Source organism: Centroberyx gerrardi, chromosome 6, assembly GCF_048128805.1.
Source record: "Centroberyx gerrardi isolate f3 chromosome 6, fCenGer3.hap1.cur.20231027, whole genome shotgun sequence".
NCBI lineage: Eukaryota > Metazoa > Chordata > Actinopteri > Beryciformes > Berycidae > Centroberyx > Centroberyx gerrardi.
In genome coordinates, this window is record NC_136002.1 from 30,083,820 (window position 1) to 30,108,819 (window position 25,000).

Below are 25,000 nucleotides of genomic sequence, written 5' to 3' on the forward strand. Positions count from 1 at the left end.
AAAAAAGGTCTTTTCTCATGTGTAGGATTCAACAAAACAGACGTCCACATCACACATTTCTAGAGGGGATCCTCGTCAGGCCGCCATCTTTTTTTGTTTGTTTTGTTTTGCATCTAAAGCTCACAGACAGTTCTGGTTCAGACCTGACTGAGATGGCTGCTAGCAGAAAAATGCTGACATCCTAGCAATATTGACAAAAATGCTTCTTTTGCCTTGCTTGTAATGCTGGCGATCTGGGAATTGAAGTTTATTCTTACTCAGCTTATTGTAACTCTGGATAAGAGCGTCTGCTAAATGCCTTAGATGTAAAATGTACAAAGGCCTGCACGTAAGAGAACACTCTTCAGAGGCAGAAAAGGAGGTGATTTTTGTTAGATAAGGACAAAATAAAAGTGACTTTCATTCTGCATGTTGGTCAGGTTTCTTCTGTCAGCAGGAAAATAAAGCACTTCCCCTTCTGACTGTTAGCATCTTAGTGAGTTAGCTGTCCTGCAGGTAGCTGGTAGCTAGTATGAAAGTATAAGGCCAAGTGAATCCCATTCATCCATAACACAGCAGTTCTCAGCCAGGGGCAAGAGCAAAATTATTTATGGTATGAGGGGGAAAAAAATGCATATCCAATAAATGCATTTGCATGTTTTTAATATTTGTGATCATGCATTTTCATGCAAAATAATTAATATTTGCAGCCTAAAACCTTCTCCCAATAATTAAGTAAAATAGCCTGAAAAATGAAAATATAAATCATTATTTGGTGTTCACCATTCTGAGTATAGGCTTCTCTTTTGGGGGTCACAAATACAGCTGCACACTCATGTATAAGAGCATATTACAAGTTTAGTTTCCACAATCATAAGAAGGAGAATAACTGGCATATCTGCAAAACTGAACCATCCATTTTGTTTAGGTAGTCCACTGTGGTTGAGAATTGATTTTTTTGTGATGTGTGCTCTATTGATCCCTGAGGAGGAGTCTGTCTTTCCACTTGCCTGCGCTGCACTTCCCAGAGATCGCCTGTCAATCAAACAGCGTGGCCAGTGAGCCACCTGTGATATCCGGACACGTTACGAGCTAGCATGCTACAAGCAGTCGAGCGTGGCAACATGCTAACAAATTAGCAAACACAGCCTACTACTAACAAACAGTACACAGGTTCGTATCCCTTCAGCCAGAGCGATCGCAGTATTGTCAGCTAGCAAGCTACAAACAATCCAACATGTTAACTGTGACGTCTTTTTCCTTGGATTTTCTGTTGATGCAGTTTGAGTTTCTCTTTAGAAGAGGCAATGGAAAAGCTTTAACTGGATATAGGTTGAATCACTGCTGTGTTAAATCAAACAGACATTTATCTATATGACAACGCTGTAGATTACTGCTTTAACAATATCTAGTAAATTGCTGGGGGTTTCGGGTTCGGCCGTAGTCGTGCGGTCCCAGTCCCGAGTTGTGAAGCGCTGCTGTGTGACGCAGCGGGACGGTGTGAATGAAGCCGGAGGATTCTGCGAGTGTGTTTGGTTTGGATCTTATCTCTCCGCTCCTCTGTCTGCCGGCCAGAGGAAACACCGGAGTCCGCTCTCCTTCTGTCCAGGATCATCCTCACAGCCGCATTCTCATCTCAGCAAGTAAACACACACACTCAGACCTCCAGCGGTGATCAATGGTGATTATCCCAAGGGTAAGTGGGTAAGCGTGTGTGTGTGTGTGTGTGTGTGTGTGTGTGTGTGTGTGAGAGAGAGAGAGAGTGATGAGATGCAGTGAAAGTGTTTGTGGGGTTTTATGACAGTCGTATTTCACTGGCAGTCTGCATTATCCCACCACTTCCCAAGGATGCACACACACACACACACACACACACACACAGGCAGAAATTCAGATAGAAAGACATACATAAACAGTCACACACACACACACACACACACACACAAAATGATAGACAGGCAGGCAAAAGGATAGGCAGAAAGTTCAGAAACTTGCACATGCACACACACACACACACACACACACACACACCCTGCAGCATTGATCTGTGGGCTGGCTGGCTATATCCCTGCTGTTCTATTTACAGTTGGCCCCGCCGGGACCCTCAACACTCCCTTATTAAAAGTCTAAACACGAAGAGAGCGAATGAGGTAGAGAGAGAGAGAGAGAGAGAGAGAGAGAGGGAGAGAGGGGGGAGAGAGAGAGAGAGAGAGAGAGAGAGAGGGAGAGAGAGAGAGAGAGAGCTGAGGTGAAGGAAGCCAGTTATGAGAACCGATATTGATCACCAATTGCTTTTTTTAAGATTATTTTTAGTTAATATCCACAACATCGCAAGGGGAGGAAAGGAAAGGAAAGGAAAGGAGAGACAACAGAGGAAATAGGAGAATGCAGCTGTATAGAAACAGAAGGAGGAGGAGGAGGAGGAGGAGGAGGAGGAGGAGGAGGGGGATATTCAGGTAGCAGTCCAACACCCTGCCTCATCACTACATGTGGCAGATGCGGTGCAGAGATTGATTAGCCGTGCCTGTCGGTCAGCAGCAGGGGTTTGACTGATGTGATGTGGTGCAGGGGAAGGTCGGGAAGGCCGCAATTAACCGCACTATCTGACAATTACACCACACACTACGCTGCTGCAGATCCGCTTTACATGCTGGACCCAGGCCAGCTGCAAGTCCGCTTCAGCCAGGGAACCGGAAGCCAGACACCTTATTTTGTCAAAATCAGCTCCGTTCCTCATTGAGCATTATCGAATTAATAAAACAAAATAAAAGTTGTATTATAGTGAAAATGTTGCCTAACTTTAACTATCAATATTCATACCTTATCTGCGAATTTAATCTCCTAAAATCCTCTTTGTGTGCAAATGAAGTTTGATTAGGCCTAGAGAATGCACTAATGGGTTCTTCGTCTTTTAGTTTGCTTGGACTGCTGTGATAAAGTGAAGTATATAGTGACATACATATATATATATATATAGAGCAAGAGAGAGAGATCAAGCATTTTATGATCGTAAGACAACACATAGCAGCACTTCAGCATTTATAATCCTATCCTACTATAGAATGAGGAACACTCTGTCCGTCCGTCTGTCCGCATCCATTTTGCTCCTCAACGGGTCGGCCGATCAATCTCAAACTGCACATGGGCGTTGAGCATTGGCATAGGCAGGGACTGACGGAGCTGATTTTTCCATTTTCCCAAATTTACGCTGTTTATACGCCTTTTTGACAAGTCTGCGCAGAGTTGTGGCGCGCGCATCCCCGGGTACGGACTAGTATATATATAATAAAGCATATTGTTGCCTAAGCAGTGTTTCTATGTATGTATGACTTGCTAGTTAACGTAAACATGCTATTGATAGTATTCTGCTCCATCACCACACTGTCATCTTGGTGGGAAAATAACAGGTGATTGTAATAAATGAACAGCTGATTATAATCAAATAACAGCCACAGCCAATGAGCTGTGTATGGGAAATGCATGTGACCATCATGGGAATACTATGAATAGGCTAAGCTATGTTTGCTAGCAGTTCAGTTGCTAATGCTAACTAGCCAACATTACTGTATTCTCCATAGAAGAGATGAAGGCAGCTGATGAACTAGGGAGCCAGAAAGCTGAGATCACATTCAAACAAATACTAATACTTGCTAATTAATTAGGTCTATATGTCACCACCACAGATGCGCTGTGGGACTGTACACACTCTTGTTTTTCCTCAGCACACTTTGCGGTCTTGTGTAGCTCGGTGTGTGCAGCATAACGCTGCCAGGGTTAGCGGCTCCAATCCCTCTGCAGCTTTATGGCTGCAGAGCAAGGCACTAACACTAGCACAGGAGCAGCCCGGTGTGTGCAGCACGGCATGAACACCGCCTGGGTCCTGGGCTCCAGGTTCATGGGTAGAGAACAGCACTAACACCGCCGGGGTTAGGGGTTCAATTCCCTCTGGAGCCGCCCATACAAGAAAACACACTCAAGTTACTGTAAGACTGTAAGGAGCTTCAGATGAAAGCAACAAGCATCCGCCAAATGGCATATAATCTATCCTTTTCAGCTTCTCCGAAATGTTGTATATCCATTTTGGGAAAAAGAAATCATTAGGCTACCTGTAGTTTATCGTTCAGTATTTCCAAAACGTAGTAGACGAAAATTTTGTCAATCAACGACATCGGTTACCTGCTATCCTTTAGAGTAAGAGAAGACCCTGCAGCAAACAAAAATATATCTGATATGGTTATGAAGACAAAGCTTTGAAGTCAGTTCATGCAGGCTGCTTCAGTTTCTTATATTTTACTGCTATATCAAACAAAAAAAAAAGATCATACCATGGAAAAACACGAGAAACTGAAGATAGAGCCGGCTCATATCGCACCAACTGACTCCCTACTATCTTTTAAAATGTAACTTAATTGGTTGTAATTTTCTGCTGCGAATCATTCTGTAAGAGTAGCTGTCATCTTTTTCCAACAGTAGATCTCTTATTGTGGAACAAGACAACAACTTGTCCTTGAAAAGCTGGTGCGATACAGATCTCAAGGATATTTCTGACACTTAATGCCACGCAGTGAGGGGGATGGAAGTGCTTTAGCCTCTGTCTGGGAATATGGTCGCCTGTCCATCAGACTGCATGGCACTGACTAGCACCATGGCATTACTCAGCCTGTCTGACGTCACACACACACACACACACACACACAAACAAACAGCGATGCAAACTGGTGTCAAGGGGTTTTGTTGTCACGACATCACAGCAAATTCCTTGGGTGACTTTATTCTCCTGGCATTTTTAATTGAAAACTCAACCTCTTTAGGAAACATTTCACATCTTCCTCTCCCCTACCTTCATCTTCCCTCTACCAGGAAATTCCTTGTCCATGTTATATACTCAGCAATAAGGCGACTTGATTCTTGTGCAAACTCATCTCTTGAGGAAACACTTCTCGCTCCTCTGCCTCCCTCTCACCTCTAAATCCCCCTCTACCGCAGCGAAATCCTTGCAAATATCAGGTATTTATCAAGTGATTTTCATTTTTGCGCACCGGTCTCACAGCAAGAGTGTGATTGTTAGTTTTGCGTGGCCTGGAAGCTTTCTCCACAGCTCATTTCACTCAATTTTACTGCTGTCAGTGCCACATAAACAAATTACTGACACTGATTAATGATAAATAATTAAATATTCCTGGAGACATCCTGGAGGCCGAGGTGCGTACCGTGTTAACTCTGCCATCCAGGAACGCAGAAATGGGTTAAAAACCATCTTTTAAAAATAAAACAGTTTTAATAAACACAAAACAGTGAGTGTTACAGAGGTTTAAAGTTGCTCTAAGCTCTGGTCAGCAGTGACGCCGACTCGCAGACAGAATGCAGACACTTAGCTGGCACCAATTTACTTTAATAATTTGGCAAATTCAGAGGGAACCAAACTAGAAATGTAATTTCATGGAATCATCTCATTATAACTGATAAACAGCAGACATTTGTAATGAACAAGTCGCTTAATGAAGAGTGGAAATGACTAACAAACAGGAAACTCATTTCAGTTGTGTAAGTACTGCGTGTGTGTGTGTGTGTGTGTGTGTGATATGTAATATTGCAGTTTTTCATCTTTCACTCTGAGGGCTTAGAGCTGTATAAGAAGCTTAGGGCACTGGAATCAGTCATGTTGATAAAGCCTGGGGGCAGGGTGTGTGTGTGTGTGTGTGTGTATTGGTCAGGTGTATGTTAGCGTGTGTGTGTGTGTGTCTGTTTGTGGCAGATGTGTGCTGGTAGGTGTGTGTGTGTGTGTGTGTGTGTGTGTGTGTGTGTGTGTGGAGGAGGGGTGGGGTTGTGTTGCGTGTGCGGATGGGGTATTAAATACTGAAAACCGCAATCATGGCCCGGGATTAAAACAAAGCTCTAAAATGGTGGCACGCTGTGACAGAGGACAGACAGAGGAGAGAGAGAGAGAGAGAGAGAGAGAGAGAGAGAGAGAGAGAGGGAGGGAGGGAGAGAGAGATGTATATGAGGATATATATGAGAAAGAGAGAAGAAAGTCCAAAGAAATGAGAGCGAAATAGCAAGAGACCAAGAGAGGTTGGATGGAGAGAGAGCGAGCGAGATAGAGAGACAGAGAGAGAGAGAGAGAGACATAGAGATAGAAAGAGAGAGGGGAGGGAGAGAGACATGTATATGAGGATGTATATGAGAAAGAGAGAGGAAAATCCCAAAAAATGAGAGAGAAATAGCAAGGGACCAAGAGAGGTTGGATGGAGAGAGAGCGAGCGAGCGAGAGAGAGAGAGAGAGACATAGAGATAGAAAGAGAGAGGGAGGGAGAGAGAGAGAGAGATAGAGAGACATAGAGATAGGAAGAGAGAGGGAGGGAGAGAGAGATGTATATGAGGATGTATATGAGAAAGAGAGAGGAAAATCCAAAGAAATGAGAGAGAAATAGCAAGAGATGGCATGAGTTGGATGGAGAGAGAGCGAGCGAGATAGAGAGAGAAAGAGTGAGAGAGAGACATAGAGATAGGAAGAGAGAGGGAGGGAGAGAGAGAGAGAGAGAGACATAGAGATAGGAAGAGAGAGGGAGGGAGAGAGAGATGTATATGAGGATGTATATGAGAAAGAGAGAGGAAAATCCAAACAAATGAGAGAGAAATAGCAAGAGACCAAGAGAGGTTGGATGGAGAGAGAGCGAGCGAGATAGAGAGAGAGAGAGAGAGAGAGAGAGAGAGAGAGAGAGAGAGAGAGAGATGGGGGGGGTTGATCAGAGGTGATCAGACATAAGGCCAGACTAAGCAGAAAAACCAGGTCAAACACCGACATGACGGGACAGTTTTCAGCCCCGACGCTGGAGTTTCTGCTCCTGCTCTCTTCATCCTTCGCTTATTACAGAGCGAGTGCCTGAGAGTCAACTGAGCATCCAGTCATATTAATTGTGCGTGCGAGTCGGGCTCGCCGCCGCCGCCGCCGCCGCCGCCGCCGTGTCACTCGCCGTTTTTTCTCGGTTACTAATGAGAAAATAACCCGCTCTCTCCCGTCTCCGGAGTCGCGTTCGAGCTCCGCGCGCGTGTCGAATACGGCAGGAGGGAAACGTCGGCCGTCAACATGTGGTCGCCATACTTCAAGGCGTCTCATTAAGATTCGAATTCGGTCGACATCGTGCTCATTGAAGTGGGTTATATGCGGCGGTGAGGTCACTGCTGGAGGAATGCGTTCTGGTTGGGGTTGGGGCGGGGTGAGGGGATTTGGCCGCGCGGCTCTCTGGCACGGTGCGGACACACAACAAGCACAAATAGACACTGATATTCCTGTCCACACACACACACACACACACACACACACACCACAAATACACAGAGAGAAACAGGATAGGTTCTTCTGAAGTGCTGCGGCTGTAGTGGCGGTGAAGTCACACCTACGGCTCGTTTTCTTTGGTCCGAACCGCAGTGGGGAAGTTTGTTTTGACTTGGTTGCATTTTTTGCATTTGGTTTGTTTAGGTTCACACTGTCCAGGTGCAAGCCAATCACAGCTTGAGAACAGAAGTCACATGACTCACAAGCAGCTCGTTTACTGAGGAGTTTTGGTGACCTGTCCTCCTGCCAGGTTAGAGGTTTTGGGGGGGTTTAAAACAAATCTGATTCCAGTCCCTGTAACTCTATCTCAGCATGATGGACTTGTCTGCACTCTTCTTCTATGGTGTTCCTACCAGGTAAGAACACATGAAGAAACAGCTGAAGATGAGCATCAGTCCAGACTGCGGTTTGCCCCTCGCTTCATGTTATTACTAGGCTTTCCAAACATGAGGCACTGCTGGCTATCAGATGTCAACATCCGTCTCCTTCTACCCATAATCCCTTGTATTTTGGGGTTGTTTTCTGTAGTTGGTTGGATTACGTTCTCACTCCCAACGAACCACCGCAGCTCTCTTGTTAGAGGACTGAGACTCTTATTTTCAGGCGTCTCTTTGATGCATGACATCGTTCTCACCTGGACAAATGAACCAAACTAAAGGAGGAGACGCTCCAGAGTTCAAATAAACCACTCAGAACATGCTCGGTGGGTTATAAAATAAAATTTTCTGTGCTGATCACTATCGGTGGAACAAATACCAGTACAGTATATCTGCATGAGGTCAATCAGGCTCTTACACCTGGTTAAACCTCAATTTGATGACTATGAAAAACCGGACAAGGCGACGCCTCCAGGAGCGACTGTAGCTCCTCCGCTCTCTAACACGGTTCCTCAGTAACAGTGAGAGCTCCTAACCGGTCTGGTAAACACCTACATTAGCATCTCCGCCTCTCTCCAGTAACAGTGAGAGTAACTTGGCGAGACAGGCCGCCCCGAGGAAGGCGCTGAAGCTAATTGTAGCCCATAAAACTGCAACGGGACAGAAGAAGGAAACTTTGACGCCGTCGATACTAATTCATTTCCAGCTTTTAGTTTGTCTTTATGGGTTTGCCTCCGTCCCCGAGCAGAGGTCAATATCTCACAGGAGAGGAGAGGAAGAGGGGATGAGGAGAGAAGCGGGTCGATTCTAATTATAAAACAGGTGTCGTGAATGAATATTTAATGTGTAACGGCCGTGGTTGTATTTGTTCTGTGTTACCGGCACAAACTGAGGAGCCAGCAGACTTCTTACCGCATGTTTACTGAACGAACGCTGCGCTTTTGCTGCACCGCCTCGACGAACGGGTTCAGAAAATCAGAGAATCAAGATTTTCTCTCTTCTCAAACATTGGAAGTTACAGGGAATGACCTGGCAACTGGCTGTTTCAGAAACTAAGAGTTACAGATTTGTTTTATAATATATTTTACTGTTTACTGTTCAAGAAAGTACTGTCTGCAGCACTACAGGGTGACTACAGGTTTCTGCAAGGTAAATTTAAGGCTTTTTAACACCCATTAATGCCAAATTGAAGAAAATTTAAGACCTATTTCACCTTAAAAACACATCTGAGCAGTAACAACAAACAGTAGCAGGGTCAGAATGTGTTATATGAGAGCTTTCTCACTAGAGAAGCACAGCGCCAAGAAAAAACAACATTTTTAAGACCTAAGAAACTCTATTTAAGACTGAAAGGCAGCGTTTAATCATGTTTAAGACCTTCCTACGTCTTGACTTGAGATAATTCAACATAAAACATTTGAAGACTTTTTAAAAACCTGCAGACACCCTGTACAAACACAGGATAGACCCAGGATGAACGCATGAAGGGGGACTACCAGTGTAATGCTGACGTCATTGAAAACTTTTTTTGTACTTTGTACTGATGTTGACAGTCAGTTTTGTGACCGCTGAGCTCTTTAAAGCTGTTAAAAGACGATTTTGTGACTTAAAAAATACAGAATATATTGTATAAGAATATACTTTTGCAGATACGTAGTTTTTGTCAGACAACAGCGGCTAACAAGCATTGCTGCTGCTTCGTGATAGTGCTATTCTCTCTCTCTCTCTCTGTCTATCTCTCTCTCTCTCTCTCTCTCTCTCTCTCTCTCTCTCTCACACACACACACACACAGCCATTTTTATTTCCTTAATATCTAAGTGGAAAGTTTTTTTATTGTCCCTCGCTGGATGCAGCCTCTGCAGACGCAAGGACGTTATAAAATACTGTTATGTCCTTTCCTATCCAGTTAGCCCTGAGAGAGAGAGAGAGAGAGAGAGAGAGAGAGAGGGAGAGAGGGAGAGAGAGAGAGAGAGAGAGAGAGAGAGAGAGAGAGAGAGAGGGAGAGAGAGAGAGAGAGAGAGAGAGAGAGAAGCTATATTTGGAAGCGGCAGTGCCTTGTACTGTATGGGTATGTAATAAATCTGTTGTGCCATAATAGTGAATGGTGGGTCGCAGAGCAATGTGTGTGTGTGTGTGTGTGTGTGTGTGTGTGTGTGTGTGTGTGTGAGAATGAATGGTGGGCTGTCTAGTCCCCATACTGCTGCTCCCAGCTAATTGGTCGTCGGCTTAAGTGCTGCTACTGCACTATTCTCTAGATAGATGGGATGGATGGATGGAGGGGAGGGAGGGGAGGAGGGAGAGAGGGAGGGAGGGAGGGAGGGAGGAATAGATTGATAGGTGAAACAGAGGAGAGAGAAGAAGAGAGTCGGGCTGGATGGATAGACAAGGAGGGAGGGAGGGAGGGAGGGAGAGGATGAGACGGAGGAAGAGAGGGATGGAGGGAGCGGGGGAGGGAGGGAGGGAGGGGTAAAGAGAGGAGGAGAGAGACAGCGTAATATGGTCATGTGTTTAAAAGCAGACTTCCTACAATTTTCCTTGTTAAATTCCAGGATTTTTCTAAATTTAAATGAATATAAGTAATATCTGTAAATAATAGATGTAAGTAGTCCAGATTCTTCCCCATACTTCCCACTCATTGGCTGCTATATGTTTATATGTTTATATAACCCCACAATTGCTCATATCCTATTTTATTGCTTTATTATTGTTGTTTTAACAGCTTTTTTTAACGCTTTATTTTTCTGCTTGTATTGTTTGTTTTTCCATGCCACATCCTACTCTATCCCGTTACTTCTGCTGCTGCAACGACCCCGATTTCCCCACAGCGATCAATAAAGTTTCATCTTATGTCTTTTTTTGATGCAATTTAGAGAACAATCAGAAGGTCATCCTTCAATAGTTGTAAAAAGCAGGATCCAGTTTGTGAAAGTGTTGTTTTGCCAGCCGAGAGCTTCCGTCCCCTCCTGTCCTTTAACGAGTGCCAAGAAGTGTTTTAATTTTGTGCTACCACTCAATTTGTAAGAGCCGGTGTCTCTTTTTTTTTTTTCTAATGATGATCTCATTTTGGAAGGAAACTCCAACTCCATTTCTCTACACTGTCTACACTGAAATATTGGATTTTCTATTTTTGGAATAGTTGATTTAAACAGAGGACATCTTGTTTTGGCCAGATAGGACTTTCACTAAATGAAAGTTTGCAGTTTTGTAATACTAACTTAATTAGGTTATTATTCCTTTAAAGTTACCCGATCTACCAGCAGCCAAGCATAACATTAAACACCAGACTGCATGAAAACAGAACTAAGAACATATTTTGACAGGATAAAATTAAACTCTAATGCTCCCTTTGTGGGAGCCGGGGTCAGTGGAAAGGGAAATTGGGGTGACGAGGTTATCAAAACTTTTTAGGGGTTTTATTCAACATTTTCCAGGGTGTGAAGACAAACCTTTTCAAAACCCCATGACCTTTTCCAGGTTTTCCATGACAGTAGGAAGGGATGTGTGTGTGTGTGTGTGTGTGTGTGTGTGTGTGTGTGTGTGTGTGTGTTGGGGGGGGGGGTGTTGATTGATGGGACGGAGGAGGGAGGAAAGGAGGGCGACTAATGTCTTCCTAGGAGCGAGAGGAGAGGAATGAGAGGCTTTCGCCAAGACACAGCAGTCCTCTCTACTGTGTTCATTAGACTGGCCCTGTTATTCCCAAGACACACACACACACACACACACACACACACTACACACACACTACACACACACACACACACACAGACGGGCCCTTGCAGCAGGTGGGCCTTTTGATTTGTCACCCAGGAAGAACCGTGTCTCATTTGCATACAGATGCCCCCTTCAGCGCAGAGGAAGGGCGCACACACACACACACACACACACACACACACACACACAGAGACACACACACACACACACACAGCTCCTTCAGTCCTCCCCTCCAGAATGAGGCCCATACAACCCCCTCTTTCTTTCTTTCTTCGCCCTCTTTCACTCGTCTCCCTTCCTCCCTCTCTCTTCACCCCTCTTTTTTTTTTTCTTTTCAACGAGTTCTTGTCAGCTTCGCAGCACTTTTGGCTAACAAATCCTGTGAGAATGGGAACCGTGTGTGTATGTGTGTGTGTGTGTGTGTGTGTGTGTGTGTGTGTGTGTGTGTGTTCATTTTCTCTTCTTCTGTGCAACTATGTGCTCCTTGCTCTGCATTTACATGTACATTATATGTATATGTGTGCTGCTGTGTGCATGCATGTACCGTGTTCGTGCACCCTTGCTCTGTGTGCATGTGCGTGTGTGCGTGTGTGTGTGTGTGTGTGTGTGTGTGTGTGTGTGTGTCTTGGAGGCTCTTGCACCTTGCATCTGTTCTAGTTGGCAGAGTTTTCAGGAGTCTCGTGTCCTGGTGTCAAACAACGGCAGCCTGTTTGCAGACCCCAACACTGAACTGATACACACACACACACACACACACACACACACACACAACGAGAGCAAGAACTGAGCATTTCAAACCAAATAAATAGTTAGAAATCTTCAAGAAGCTGAGCTGGACTGTGCTGAGCGGAGCAGACAGAGGCTCGGAACGGAAAATGATTTACAGTATTGATTACTGCAATTTCCAAACGGCACGAGGCTGAAATTTGTTCCTCAGAGTGTTTCAGATGGCTTCCTAAACAAGGTATTCTGGTGCGGTGCACATTCTTTAGCGTACGACTCAAGTATCATGAAGGAAATATTATATTTAGTTCAAGTACAGTAAATCCTGCAGGCATCGGAATCAAAATTCCTCCTGCCTGTATTTGTTTTTTAACATTTTTTTTTTGCTTTTTGGAAGGGCTGGAGAGAAATTAAGCAGAGAAAAAATGTCCACATGTATAACAAGTCATATCACAGTTGCAACTGAGCAACAATATTGAGTAATATGAGTTTGAAATAATGTCAATAGGTTTTAATCTGCACTATGCTAAAGAGAGGCTGTGTTTCTGGGTATTGATTATTCTGGATAGATCGCCTGCTCGACTGAATTTGTGGATTCTCATGCGTGTAAAGGCAGAAATCCTCACAGCAAATAAAAAACATTAACGATGGTTTGGATGCTGAAACGTTTGCTGCGCTCTTCCTCTCCGTCACTAACGGAAAGTGTTCCGCACGGGCATCCTTCTGCATGCAGCAGGCTCGTGTTCGCCGTGCGTTCCAGGCCGGAGCTCTGAAACATATTTAAGAACAGCGCAACGTGTGCCCGACAAGCCTCTGACAGAGCTGCAGAGGCCCCACGCTGCGACTGGCTCAGAGGCAGCCATTACATCAGAGGCTCCACAGGCGCTACCATAACACTGGGAAAACACGGGGCTGCGTTTGGGAGTTTAATTGGTAGTGGGATTGTTTAGTGCAACGCAACCTTTTCACCCCGAAACCCCCCAGAACACAGCAAACTCCTGACACCTTGCTGCAAGCCGTAAGCAGAAGAGGGAATCAAATATCAGGCTCATTTTACTTATTGGAAGAAACCTAGAGATTGTAAATATTATTTCACAAGGGAAAGGGATTTATCTCAAACATCAAGATCATAGTAATGCTTTTGTGTCATCTAAATATATTTTTTCACACTAAATCATCCTGCAACCCCCCCAAAAAATTGAGAATCAGTCTATAGTGTGACTCCAGAAAATGCAGGTTATATAACAAGAGCTAAATCGAATGCATATGAAGGCACTTAAATCATGACACAACACAGTTTTTCCACATGTTATACAAAGCAGCGGCAGGCTGGAGTCAAACCACAGAGAGCATGCACTTTATATTTTACATTTGATTTTTTTTTTCTTCAGTTGGGGAAATGCTCTGTTCATGCGTGGAAAAGTCTGCAGCATGTGTGCAATAAAAGCCTCGCGGCGCTGCGTCACTTTGCAGCACTTCCACATGTGTTCAGGCAGAGTGTCCTGACTGACCTCGTACAAACAATCAAAACCTAATCAAGGGAAAAGGGCCGGCTCACAGCGAGACAGCATGAGCAGACAAATCTAAGCACCCCCCCTCCACACACACACACACACACACACACACGCACACACACACGCACAAGCCACATGTCATGTCAGGGTAGAATTAAGAGTTTAGACAAATACAATTTCACCTCTGATCCGGTAATCCTGTATCTGTGATGGACTGTCTGTGTGCATATGTGTGTATGTATGTGTGTGTGTGTGTGTGTGTGTGTGTGTGTGTGTGTGTGCAACCTGAGCCCAGTCAGGGCCTCTCTGTCCCTGAGGAGTCACGACTGCAGACAACGCACGTCTGGGGCCATAACACACACACACACACACACATACACACACACATACACGCACACACACACACACACACACACACACACACACACACACACACAGAGGCAGCCAGTATAAGCCCATAAATCTACTGCACAGTGTTGAAACGAGGCTGTAAAAGTGTAAGAATCAGGTATCCAGCACATGACAAGATGCACCAACTCAAGGGAAATTCACTTAACACACTGCAGTAACACACTGCAGTAACACACTGCACTAACACACTGCACTAACACACTGCACTGACACACTGCACTAACACACTGCAGTAACACACTGCAGTAACACACTGCACTAACACACTGCACTAACACACTGCAGTAACACACTGCACTAACACACTGCAGTAACACACTGCAGTAACACACTGCAGTAACACACTGCAGTAACACACTGCACTAACACACTGCAGTAACACACTGCAGTAACACACTGCAGTAACACACTGCACTAACACACTGCACTAACACACTGCAGTAACACACTGCACTAACACACTGCACTAACACACTGCACTAACACACTGCAGTAACACACTGCACTAACACACTGCACTAACACACTGCAGTAACACACTGCAGTGACACACACCACAGTAACTTTATGGATGCCTCACTACTGTAAGTGTGTTTTAACATCATACATAAATGATAGATCGAGACCGGGTTAATGAAATGCTTCCCTAATGGTTCGAAGCACTTTGCACCGATCTATCTATTCATCCGTCTGTCTTATCGCTCACTTCCTTCAAGAGGACATCCGTCTACCCATCTATCCATCTATCTATCTATCTATCTATCCATCCATCCATCCATCCATCCATCCATGCTTCCATCCCTCTCTTCCTTCTTCCTCTATCTGCTGATCCAAACTAACTTTTCCATCCACCGGCTCCAGCGGCTGGGTGAATTTCACTATTCTCTTTTTCTTCTCTCTTTCCTTCTCTGCACCGTTGCACCAGCCAAACAGAAAGAGAGCGATGCTAAAGATGACAGTCAAAGTGGCTGGAAGGGCAGACAGATGTACCAGACACAGGAAAGAAACCACCAGCATGTGTCTGGTGGCATGTTTTGATGTCCATCCATCACATTTATCCATTTATCCATCACTACTAAAATGTACACTTGTCTGGCGGCTGCTGTTGAAGGAAAAATCCACCCTAAAACACTTTAACGCTGTTAAAAGGCCCAACAACAAGTTCATGCCCCTTCATGTCTGGGAGATGTTGAAAGGCATTCTGGGAAATGTAGGACATCACTAACTGAAGTTGAAGTAGATGAGGTAGATTGAGGGAAAGTGGGTTCACCAAAAAAGTAAATTACAACTCCTGGAATGTATTGAACTTCACAGATTGATGATATCTAACAGTGTGAGAATATCTGAAGGTGGATTTTTCCTTTATTTTCCCAGCCTGCCTCCATCCACCCAGCAGCAGCAGCAGCAGCAGCAGCAGCAGCAGCGGAGAGTCTTACCGGGGTAGAAGTCTTTGGATTTGGACAGTTTGATGGTGGCTCCAGTCTCTTTCTGCAGCTGGACGATGGTCTGACCTCCCTTTCCGATGATAGAGCCCGCCGCATAGCTGGGAATCAAAACCTTCAGGAAGTACTCGCCTTCCTCTGCAGCGGGAAACAGGAGACAGGAAGTCAGTGTCGGAAAATCAGAAGGAGTTACTGCAATCTGGTTAGATTATTTAAAAAAAAAAAAAGCTGAAAAAGAAAAACATTACAAAAAGCTACAGTATGCATTATTGGTATATCTATTTGTGCATATTCCAGAATGCAAATCGGCAATCTGTGCCTTTGCCTTTATGTCTGTTTTTTTATTTGTTTGCGTGTTTTATTTATTTTTCAGCTCTGAGGTAAGCCATCAAGGTTCGTTTTATGTCATGGATTTTAATGGGAATTAGCAAAATTCAGGGAGCGATGTCAAGTCACATCCTGGACAAGGATCATCACGTTTGAACGAGTACTATCCGACAGAAAGGATGTGAGTTAGCGCCACATGGCTACACACAAGCCGAGTAATTTGTCTGTTTATCTGTCTTCCCCCTCTCCTCTGTCTCAACCGACCGTCCAAGGCTTCCCCCAAACTTGCACAAATCCACCCAATCGCATCAAATGATGACGGATATCCATGACAACTAATTATTTCCGTAATCTGATGATTCCCCGCCGCCGCCGTTATCGCTCCCTTTTCTCTGCGTGTCCGTTTGTGCGTGCCTCCAAACGCTCTCTCCAGATTGGTCTGATCTAATTTCAGCGCCGGGCCCGAGGAATCTGGTCCTCGTCACCGCCTCGGCACGAGGGGGGGAGACTTGAGGAAGATGCCGCTCGGCGTTTTGTTATTGGAGCTAATCGGATTCAGCCGATGCTTATGGATGCAACGCCTCGCGAACGCATAACACCACATGCCACACACACACACACACACACCTGCACCGATGCACACAACCGCAAAGGAATGCTGCACAAGCACAGACGCATGTTCACGTCCACAGATAAGCACACACACACACTCGCATAAACAAACAGACAAGACAACTACAGATTCAGATATTTTTATCCGACTAAGACATCTGCATATGAGTATCGTGCAAACAAAGGATATAAAAGTAAGATGTCTTTGTTTCATGTTGCATTGTGTGGAATGCTAATTGGCCTGATGGGATAAAGATGAGTTCAAGTGTCTTCACAAGTTAAAGCTGCACTAGGCAAGATTTTTATGTAATAATGTACTTGTCTTATCGGGGCTAAATCAGGAAGTGGGGCTTCAGCAGAGGACAGCGTCCCATCACCACTAATGGAGATGCTGTAGATTCATCCTGTTTGCCCAAATGAAATTCTGGTACTAGATGTGGACACTTCCCTCTTCCACAAGAAGTGACGAATCAAAACTTGAGAGTGAAATCCAGAACAGCAGCAGAGAAAGCTGGACTCACCAACGTTAGATCTTCTCCTCTCTCGTCTCTTTGGTTTCTTTGGTATAAAGCATCACAGACCGGCATGAGCTGCTGTGTGTAACGTTTACTGACCTCACTGCACAGGATTTCTGGGTATTGAAGTCCAAATATTCAATGAGTTAAATCTTGAAGTCATTTAGGGCCGAAGTTGCCTTGTGCAGCTTTAGTAAAAACCTCCAGAGTTCTCCAGTAACACTGTAAGAGACAGTCGGTCAAACCGGGGCGGTGACCTGGTATTTCGATGTGAATTGAAAACGAGCTCAATTACAGGTGTGTGGACTGACCCAATACGATTTGACATTTTAGATGTTATGTTGGTTATGTTCTTAATTCGCCAGACACTTATCACAGTGGGGGAAACATTTGTCCGCCAGTTTCTGTAAAATGACTCACTGGAACCAAGGGGCACAACCGAAAGGTCAAAGCACATTTTAATCATTTTGGCTGATGCTCCTCTGCAGAGCCACTTTACTCTGAGAGGGGGGGGGGGGGGGGGGGGGAGTGGACAGGAAGCACGGCAGAGGATTGAACCTATGACCTTTTGGTTACGGTGCAGACTCCACCTGAACCTCACAGGCCACCATAGTTTTCCTCCTCCCACTTTCACTTACAAGAATAATGCGGAAAATCACATACGATAACAGAGATATGGAGGCGTTGTCTCACAGGCAGGCCGGTCAGCAGGTGTGTGTGTGTTTGTGTGTGTGTGTGTGTGTGTGTGTGTGTTTGTGTGTGTGAGTGTGTGTGAGTGTGTGTGCATGTTTGGGAATAGGTAGATAAGAACAAAGCCCTCCCATTCTGAAACAGACGTGTCTTTGTCTCCAAAGCGATGATATCAACATGCTGTAGGTCAGCTAAAGAGTAGCGCTGCCTCAGACTCTTTCTTTCTTTCTTTCCTTCCTTCCTTCCTTCCTCAGTAAAGGGCCGTTTCACCCAAATACTTCAGTTCTACAGGTGACTTCAGACTCAAAATTGTTCTTCCAGTGAGCCCATGTGACTAAGTTCATTTCCGCAAAACAAACACTACATATCTATTTCGGTATATCTAGAGTATGAAGTGTTTTGTCACCTAACATTCTTTAAAAAGTACCAAAATCTGCTTTAATTTTGTGTTATCAATCATTTTCTGAGATTAAGTGAAACATTTATCATTTGGCTGGGCGATATGGTTGAAATCAATATCACGATAATCACAAATTTTTTTTAGATATCTCTATATCACAATATGGCTCATGTATTCAAAATAACATGTTAAATAATCAAATGAATGCGTGGTAATGTTAGGCGTAATGTCAAACAAAAATAATAATTCTTAAAATGTTTCATACTTCATTTTGTCAGTTTTTAAATAAAATGTGCTTGTTATCATCAGTTTAGACAGCAGAAAATCAGCATATCATCACAATATGATTTCACTGAAAGACGATAAACTATAATACTGAATTATCGCCCAGCCCTAATTTGTCATATCAATTATCAATCAATTAAAATCATAACTTAAGGTCAAGCTCATGAACCTTGTTGCATCATCTAATCTCTCTTTCTCCAATATTTCTGTCACTGTTCACCATGCACTATCCAATAAAGCAGAAATAAATTAAAAACTTCATTTGTTTTAATCCAAATCTCTATCACCTTAAGTTCATCAGTCAATATTTAAAAACACAGATTATATCCTAAAAAAATATTATTATGTTGTGAGTAAAGAGCTTACCCAGACTCATAACTTTAATAGTAAGCCATAATCTCTTTGGCTTTCATGCCAGCAATCATTTTGAAAAAGTAGCCGTCATTTTTTCATTTCAATTTTGTAACGAAACTCTTCACATCTACTGTTCTGAGGTCGGGAATCCAATAACAACACCGTTTTTAACATGACTTTACAGCGCTGTGTCTCTTTAAACTGCCACTAATTCTGTGTCTCAGTGGTTCCCTCCCTAACAGCATTCTTCATATTTGATAATCCAGGACACATAACCTCTGGAGGCAGATTAAAATAGGATTATTATTACAGGGGCACACTTTCTCCAAGGGCGAGGCACCTTGTAACACTGCTGTTCTCTCCGTCTGCCGCCCAGTAAAAATATCCATGGAGCGTACGAGACAACAGGCTTCTTCCATCAAACTGACTGACCAGGTGAATCCAGCTGAAAGTTATTAAATCCCTTTAACTGGCTTCATGTAAACACTGCTACAACTCACTATAAATCAATTCAATAATCCAATATCTCTAAAATACACTGGCTAGTTCTGAACCTCTGTTGAAACTTCAATACAGAAGTAGGAGATTTTTTTTTCTTCCAGATTACTTTTTTTTTTTAGTTCATTTTTATTTATTTTTTTAAGACAAATAGAGGTTCAAATCAAGGTTATTTCCTCTACTGTTGCTGTTTGTGAATAAGGACATTGGGATTGAACTTCCCCATATGAAATATTCAGTCAACATTTCTCTCATTTAACAGTTCATTTCCAAAAACACTATATATCCATTTTGAGGGGAAAATGTATTCAATATCTCTAAAATATAGATGATATTGTCTGTAAAAGTGTTTCATTTTGTGACTTAAGTTACTTACTATACACTTTAAAAAGTATCGGAATTTGTTTTAATTTTATGCTGGCGATCATTACGCAAGAATAAACTTCTTTCAGATAGTGGAAATCTCATCTGATGTCGTGTCTCATTTCATATGAAACTCCTCTGTCTCGCGTCGACTTTCAGCCCAACTCTCGTCATATTCTCCAAACTGTCTAAATCTATAATGGGATCGCTCTAGTAGAACACTTTTCTGAGAGTCGTACTACTTCACATACTAGGTGAACAGTGTTATCTCCTCTCAGTCGGTGTTCGGCCCGGGTCCTGCACAGCGAGCGGCCGTCTGTACGGACAGAAACCCGACACTTCTCTGCTAACGATCAAATACACACAGCTGAGATCTCAAGCATGGATGTAGAGGAGAGTAAACCCACCTAACCTCAGTTTACCCACCTTTTTTATTTGTCAAATAAAGTTTATCCACCTTCAAATCTTACTGGTATAATTTCCTGGTATATATTATAATAAGTAGTATCAGACTGATGTTAAGTTACACGAAAATAAGGTGTTTTTTACATAAATTAACCCTATTCTGAAACTCTGATAGACTTTTGTGTTTATGTTTATATTGGTGGCTGTTTTCCTCGCAGTGCCTACCAACTGGAGTTTTTAATTTATCTTTTATTCTACCAAACAATCACTGGTCTCAATGTCTACATAAGGGGTTTTCCAAAGTAAAAACAGGTATAGGATAAAGATCTTCCCATTATTTCCTTCCAGAAACTTCACCTTCCTTCTCCTCAGTCCTTCTCTGCCTCTCCTACACTCCTCTTTCTCCTCCTCCTCCTCGTCTGCACGCTCAGAGACAGAGCTGCTCTGGAGGCAGAAATAATCTGATTGGTTGAGTTAAACCTCAGTGGGAGGAGCCAAACAAACTGTTTTAGAGTGCAGGTTCACTTTCTGGCAAACTTGAATGGCAAAGAAGGAACTCTGGTCAAAATATAAATAAAAATATCTTTTTTTTTTTTTCATTAACTCATGACCATGGTATTCATGATCCTGGAAGCTCAGCAGCTAGTTAACTATCTTACCTAGATAGCTATAGGCTAGTATGGCTAGTTTGAACTTGAAGGTCAGCTAGGCTAACTAGCTAACCTAGATAACTTAGTATGGATAGATTGTATTTTTTTAGTTAGTAGCAGATCGCTAGGCTTCATAATATTAGCTTCCTCCTTTCTTACCTCTTGTCTTTTTCACTGGGCTTCAATCTAACATTACTTAGCCAGAAAGACTGTGGTTCTTTGGCTCCGCCCACTGAGGTTTAACTCAACCAATCAGATTATTTCTGCCTCCAGAGCAGCTCTGTCTCTGAGAAATGTTTGTACGACTAAGGCTGTGATCACATAGGAGGCTTTTTTTTTAGCGTGCCTTTTTTCAGTTATTTTCAATGGTTTGGTCGCGGTAGCTGCCCTCTCTTCCAAACTAATGTCTCAGAATTAGCCATGCATTGTGTCAGACAGAGAAAATGAGCAGCGTCTGCAGGGAAGGAAGCAGCGTCTTACAGTTTCTCAGTGAGTTACATTAACTTCAGCTACATCCTCTGTTTCAGAACGGGCTCCTCATCCTCCTTCAATCCCCCATCCTTCAAGAACAAGCAGAGCATCGCTAACTTTGTCTTGACCATTGTTATTTTCAACACGTTATCCTTTCTGTTACACTAAGTCAGCTAGCTAACACTAATTAGGTAGTTGCATAGCAACGAGAATGATGTAACGCTCCTTGCGCCCTTGAGCTCTTACTCTCTCTCTGTTACTAGCGATGCTCACAGCTGCACTTTGTGTCTGAGCAGGAGAAAAAAACGTCCTGTCTGAGCACGGCCTAAAACTCCAATCTGCCTTCTCCACCTCTCCTCTCCTCTCCTCTCCACTCCTCTCTCCTCTCCTCCTCCTTCTCTTTTTCTCCCCCATCATTTCCTGTCCCCATCTCTCCCCATCTCTTTACCATCCTCTTTTCCTTCCCTTCCCTCCTCCTCCTATCTTCTCCCCTCCTTTTCTGTCTCTGCCTCACTCTCCTCTCCTCTCCTCCTCTCCTGTCTTTACCCATCCTCTTTTCCTTCCCTTCCCTCATCCGTCTCCTCTCCTCTCCTCTGTCTCCTCTCCACCTCTCCTCTCCTCCTTTTTTTTTTTTACCTCTTTTCTCTTTTTCTCCCCCATCATTTCCTGTCCTCATCTCTCCCCATCTCTTTACAATCCTCTTTTCCTTCCCTTCCCTCCTCCATCTCCTCTCCTCTCCTCTCTTTACCCATCCTCTTTTCCTTCCTTTCCCTCATCCGTCTCCTCTCCTCTCCTCTCCTCTTCTCCTCTCCTCTCCTCTCCTCTCCTCCTCTCCTCTCCTCTCCTCGATGTAGCAGTGTTCTGCAGTGACCCACTTTGAGTGCGAAGCCTTAGACTGACCTGCTTTAGATAGAGGCTGGCTAATTATAACCAGCCCATATTAATAAGGCAGGGGAATTGATAAATAATATCAAACACACACATATGCATGCATGCACACACAACGCTTGTCTACAGCACTGTACACATACACATATAGATACAAGCACACACACACACACACACACACACCTCCTCCACAAACAGACTGTTTCCGACGTCTCATAGCCTACACAACGTGACTCATCATCTAGTCTATACGGCGCTGTAATGACTGACTCATGTGCATCACTTGTATACAGGTACTGCCATGGTAACCAAAAAAATGTATTCATATATATTGTCCTACAATGAGATATCCACAATTTGTCACACACTTACACAATTAGCAGTATCACAAAGTTAAAACAAATGATAGTATAGTGGGTGAGGTGGATAGTCCTTGGCTGACATAATGACTTTTAGTAATAACACTTGCAGGCTGGACTTTCTGTTTTAGATGCTGAATGATGAAATTTAGATAATGATTCCCAAAACAAAAAGCATATGTGTGTGTGTATATACATATATATATATATATGTCTATATATAAATCCCTAACTGAAGTATAGATGATATTGTCTGTAAAAGTGTTATCATTTTGTGACTTAAGTTCCCTACTACACTTTAAAAAGTACCATTGTACCCATTTGTTTTAATTTTGTGCTGGCGATCATTTTACAAGAACAGACGTCACTTCTTTCAAATAGTGGAAATCTCATCTGTTCTCGTATCTCATTTGAGTTGAGTTGAGCTTGTACTTTGCAGGGAAGTGTTCAAAAGACTGGAAAACTAAATGTAGACATAATAAGGACTCCAGCATAAATAAGCCTGGGACATTCATTACCTCCCGGTTGACACCAGCGTGGCATACATTTGTCACTGAGCAGCGGTGCCGTGCTCCAGTGTTGAATTTGTTCAGCGTATAACTTTTAGGTATATTTGTACTTTGGCTGAAATGAGCTTTTGGCAACCTTGATAGCTATCATGATTCAAACTACATAAAAACAAACAAACTTTCAGCTTGTAAAATGTGCTGCAGTACCAGACACTGCCCTCCCACATTGGAAGATGTTGAATTAGTCTGTTTAGAAACCTAAAACTTGGCGAGAAGTTTTATCACCATTCCTGATGTTTTATCAGGTCCATCAGGTCTGTATAAAATCTGTATAAAAGCCTTTGACTTAATAAAGTCCAAAGTTAGTATAAAAGCCCAAAACTTAATGTGTCTTTTCATTGAGCCCTGTTTACAGCTCTGTCTGGTTTAAAGTCAAAGCTGCTGTGTTTTTTATGTGTGTGATATCAAGGAGGTCAGAGTCAGAAGCCGCTGACTCTTGCACAACATCTAAAACACGAGAGCGAACACCGCTAAACGTTGCTCTGTACTTTGGGATGTGATGCGCCGGCTCTGCCTGAGCTTTATAAAGCACTTTGGTACGAAGCTGTTTGTTAAAAGTGCTTCATAAATAAATTTGACTTGACTAAATAAAATGGATCTGGCAGTCTAAAATGTCCTGAGAATTCTTTGGGGAAAAAACTGGTGAAGCAGGAAGTAACTAAAACATGACTCTCGACAAACCCTCCACTACTTTTTTTTTTACCACAGTTTGGTGAATCCTATATTGATATGGCCATGGTGATATATCACTGCAAATTATAACCGTGTCTCTTTGAAGGGTTGAGAAGCTTGAGGCTTGAAAATAACTGCTGGCATGAAAAAACAGCATGTTACTAATAAAGTTATGAGTCATCTAAACACTTTTGCCTCCAAAATAGTTGTTTTTGAGAATAGAATCTGTTTTATTTGGTGTTCTGACTGATGAATTTCAGCAGGCAAAATTTTTCCAACATGGATATTTAGCATTTTGGAACGAAACCCTTCATTTATCGTGACACTCTATTCACTATTCAGTTTGACCCCAACAAACCATAACTTGGAAAGCGCAGAAGCAAATCCGAATTGTGTCAAATTATCCCAACACTCAGCTCAAAGTGTCATCCCAGTCCACAAAGTGCGTCTATACGTTCTTTTTACCAGTTTTGGAGAAGCCCAAACTGATTTCGGTGCATACCACAGTTGCAAATTCTAATTATATCTAATTATCCCCACGCCTCATTCAGTGTGTCATCCCCGGTCCCATGGGTGCAGGTGATTCTCATGCATGCAGACCTAACCAAGCATAATAAGCAGGCCGGGCCCAGCTGCTCCGTCTGACCCGTCATCATCATCGGCGACTGCTCAGCTAGCCGTGTCTGACCCGTCAGCATCAGCGCTGACCTCAGTATCTGATAGAGGTCACGAGACGCTCGCCCACACGCCATTCGCTGTTACAGCTCCGCAAATTAAAAAGCGACGGTCGAAAACTTGTCCTCCCGTGGGTGTTGGAGCGAACTGTCCCGGCGTGACCTGAAGTGATTTATTCTTTGAAGAGGAAACTAAGGTTTAATGCTGTCAGACACAAGTCACGCATCCGCAGAAAGTTTTACAGGCATCCGGGAAAGACTGCTTACTGTCTCATTGACGCCCATGCATTTTAGAGATTACACAGTGGACTTTTAACAGGATTCAACGACCTGAGCGTCGTGAAACTCACTCCACACCTAAATGACCATTTAAGGTTTATGGCCATCGAGGCTGTTTAACACGCCGCTGGCTAGTGGCATTGTGTTGAGCAAACCTGATGTTTCAGCAAGATGTCAAACACATCGTTCGCTGCTATTTTCTGCACTTGCTGATATTATGCATTATCAAAGAGCCGGGACGTCAGCCCCCGGTGTGCAGCGACTCTGCCATGCTGACAACATAATGAGCATGGAAACTTTCAATTCAAATGAGGAAAAGAAAAACACCATAATTGCAGTTGTGGAGATAGTTACTGTGATTTGTTCTTAACTAATGCTTTCGCTGTCAGAAAACATTTTTTGCGCGTCTAAAAGAATGGAAGAAACCTTAAAACACAATAGTGACTGCAATAGCATATACTGTATATAGGCCTACTAACTGTACATATATATAGC

The 25,000-nt window shown here is 43.4% G+C and overlaps 1 protein-coding gene across 2 annotated transcripts in view; it reads right to left on the reverse strand.

The window, feature by feature from the left end:
• The window catches only part of nova2 (NOVA alternative splicing regulator 2), an 87,615-nt gene that overhangs the window by 50,196 nt on the left and 12,419 nt on the right, over nt 1–25,000 (reverse strand). For both annotated transcript variants that reach the window (XM_071897908.1, XM_071897907.1), the window contains one exon: nt 15,489–15,632. In XM_071897908.1, coding sequence (XP_071754009.1) covers nt 15,489–15,632 — 144 coding nt within the window. The remainder of the gene's footprint in view (nt 1–15,488; nt 15,633–25,000) is intronic.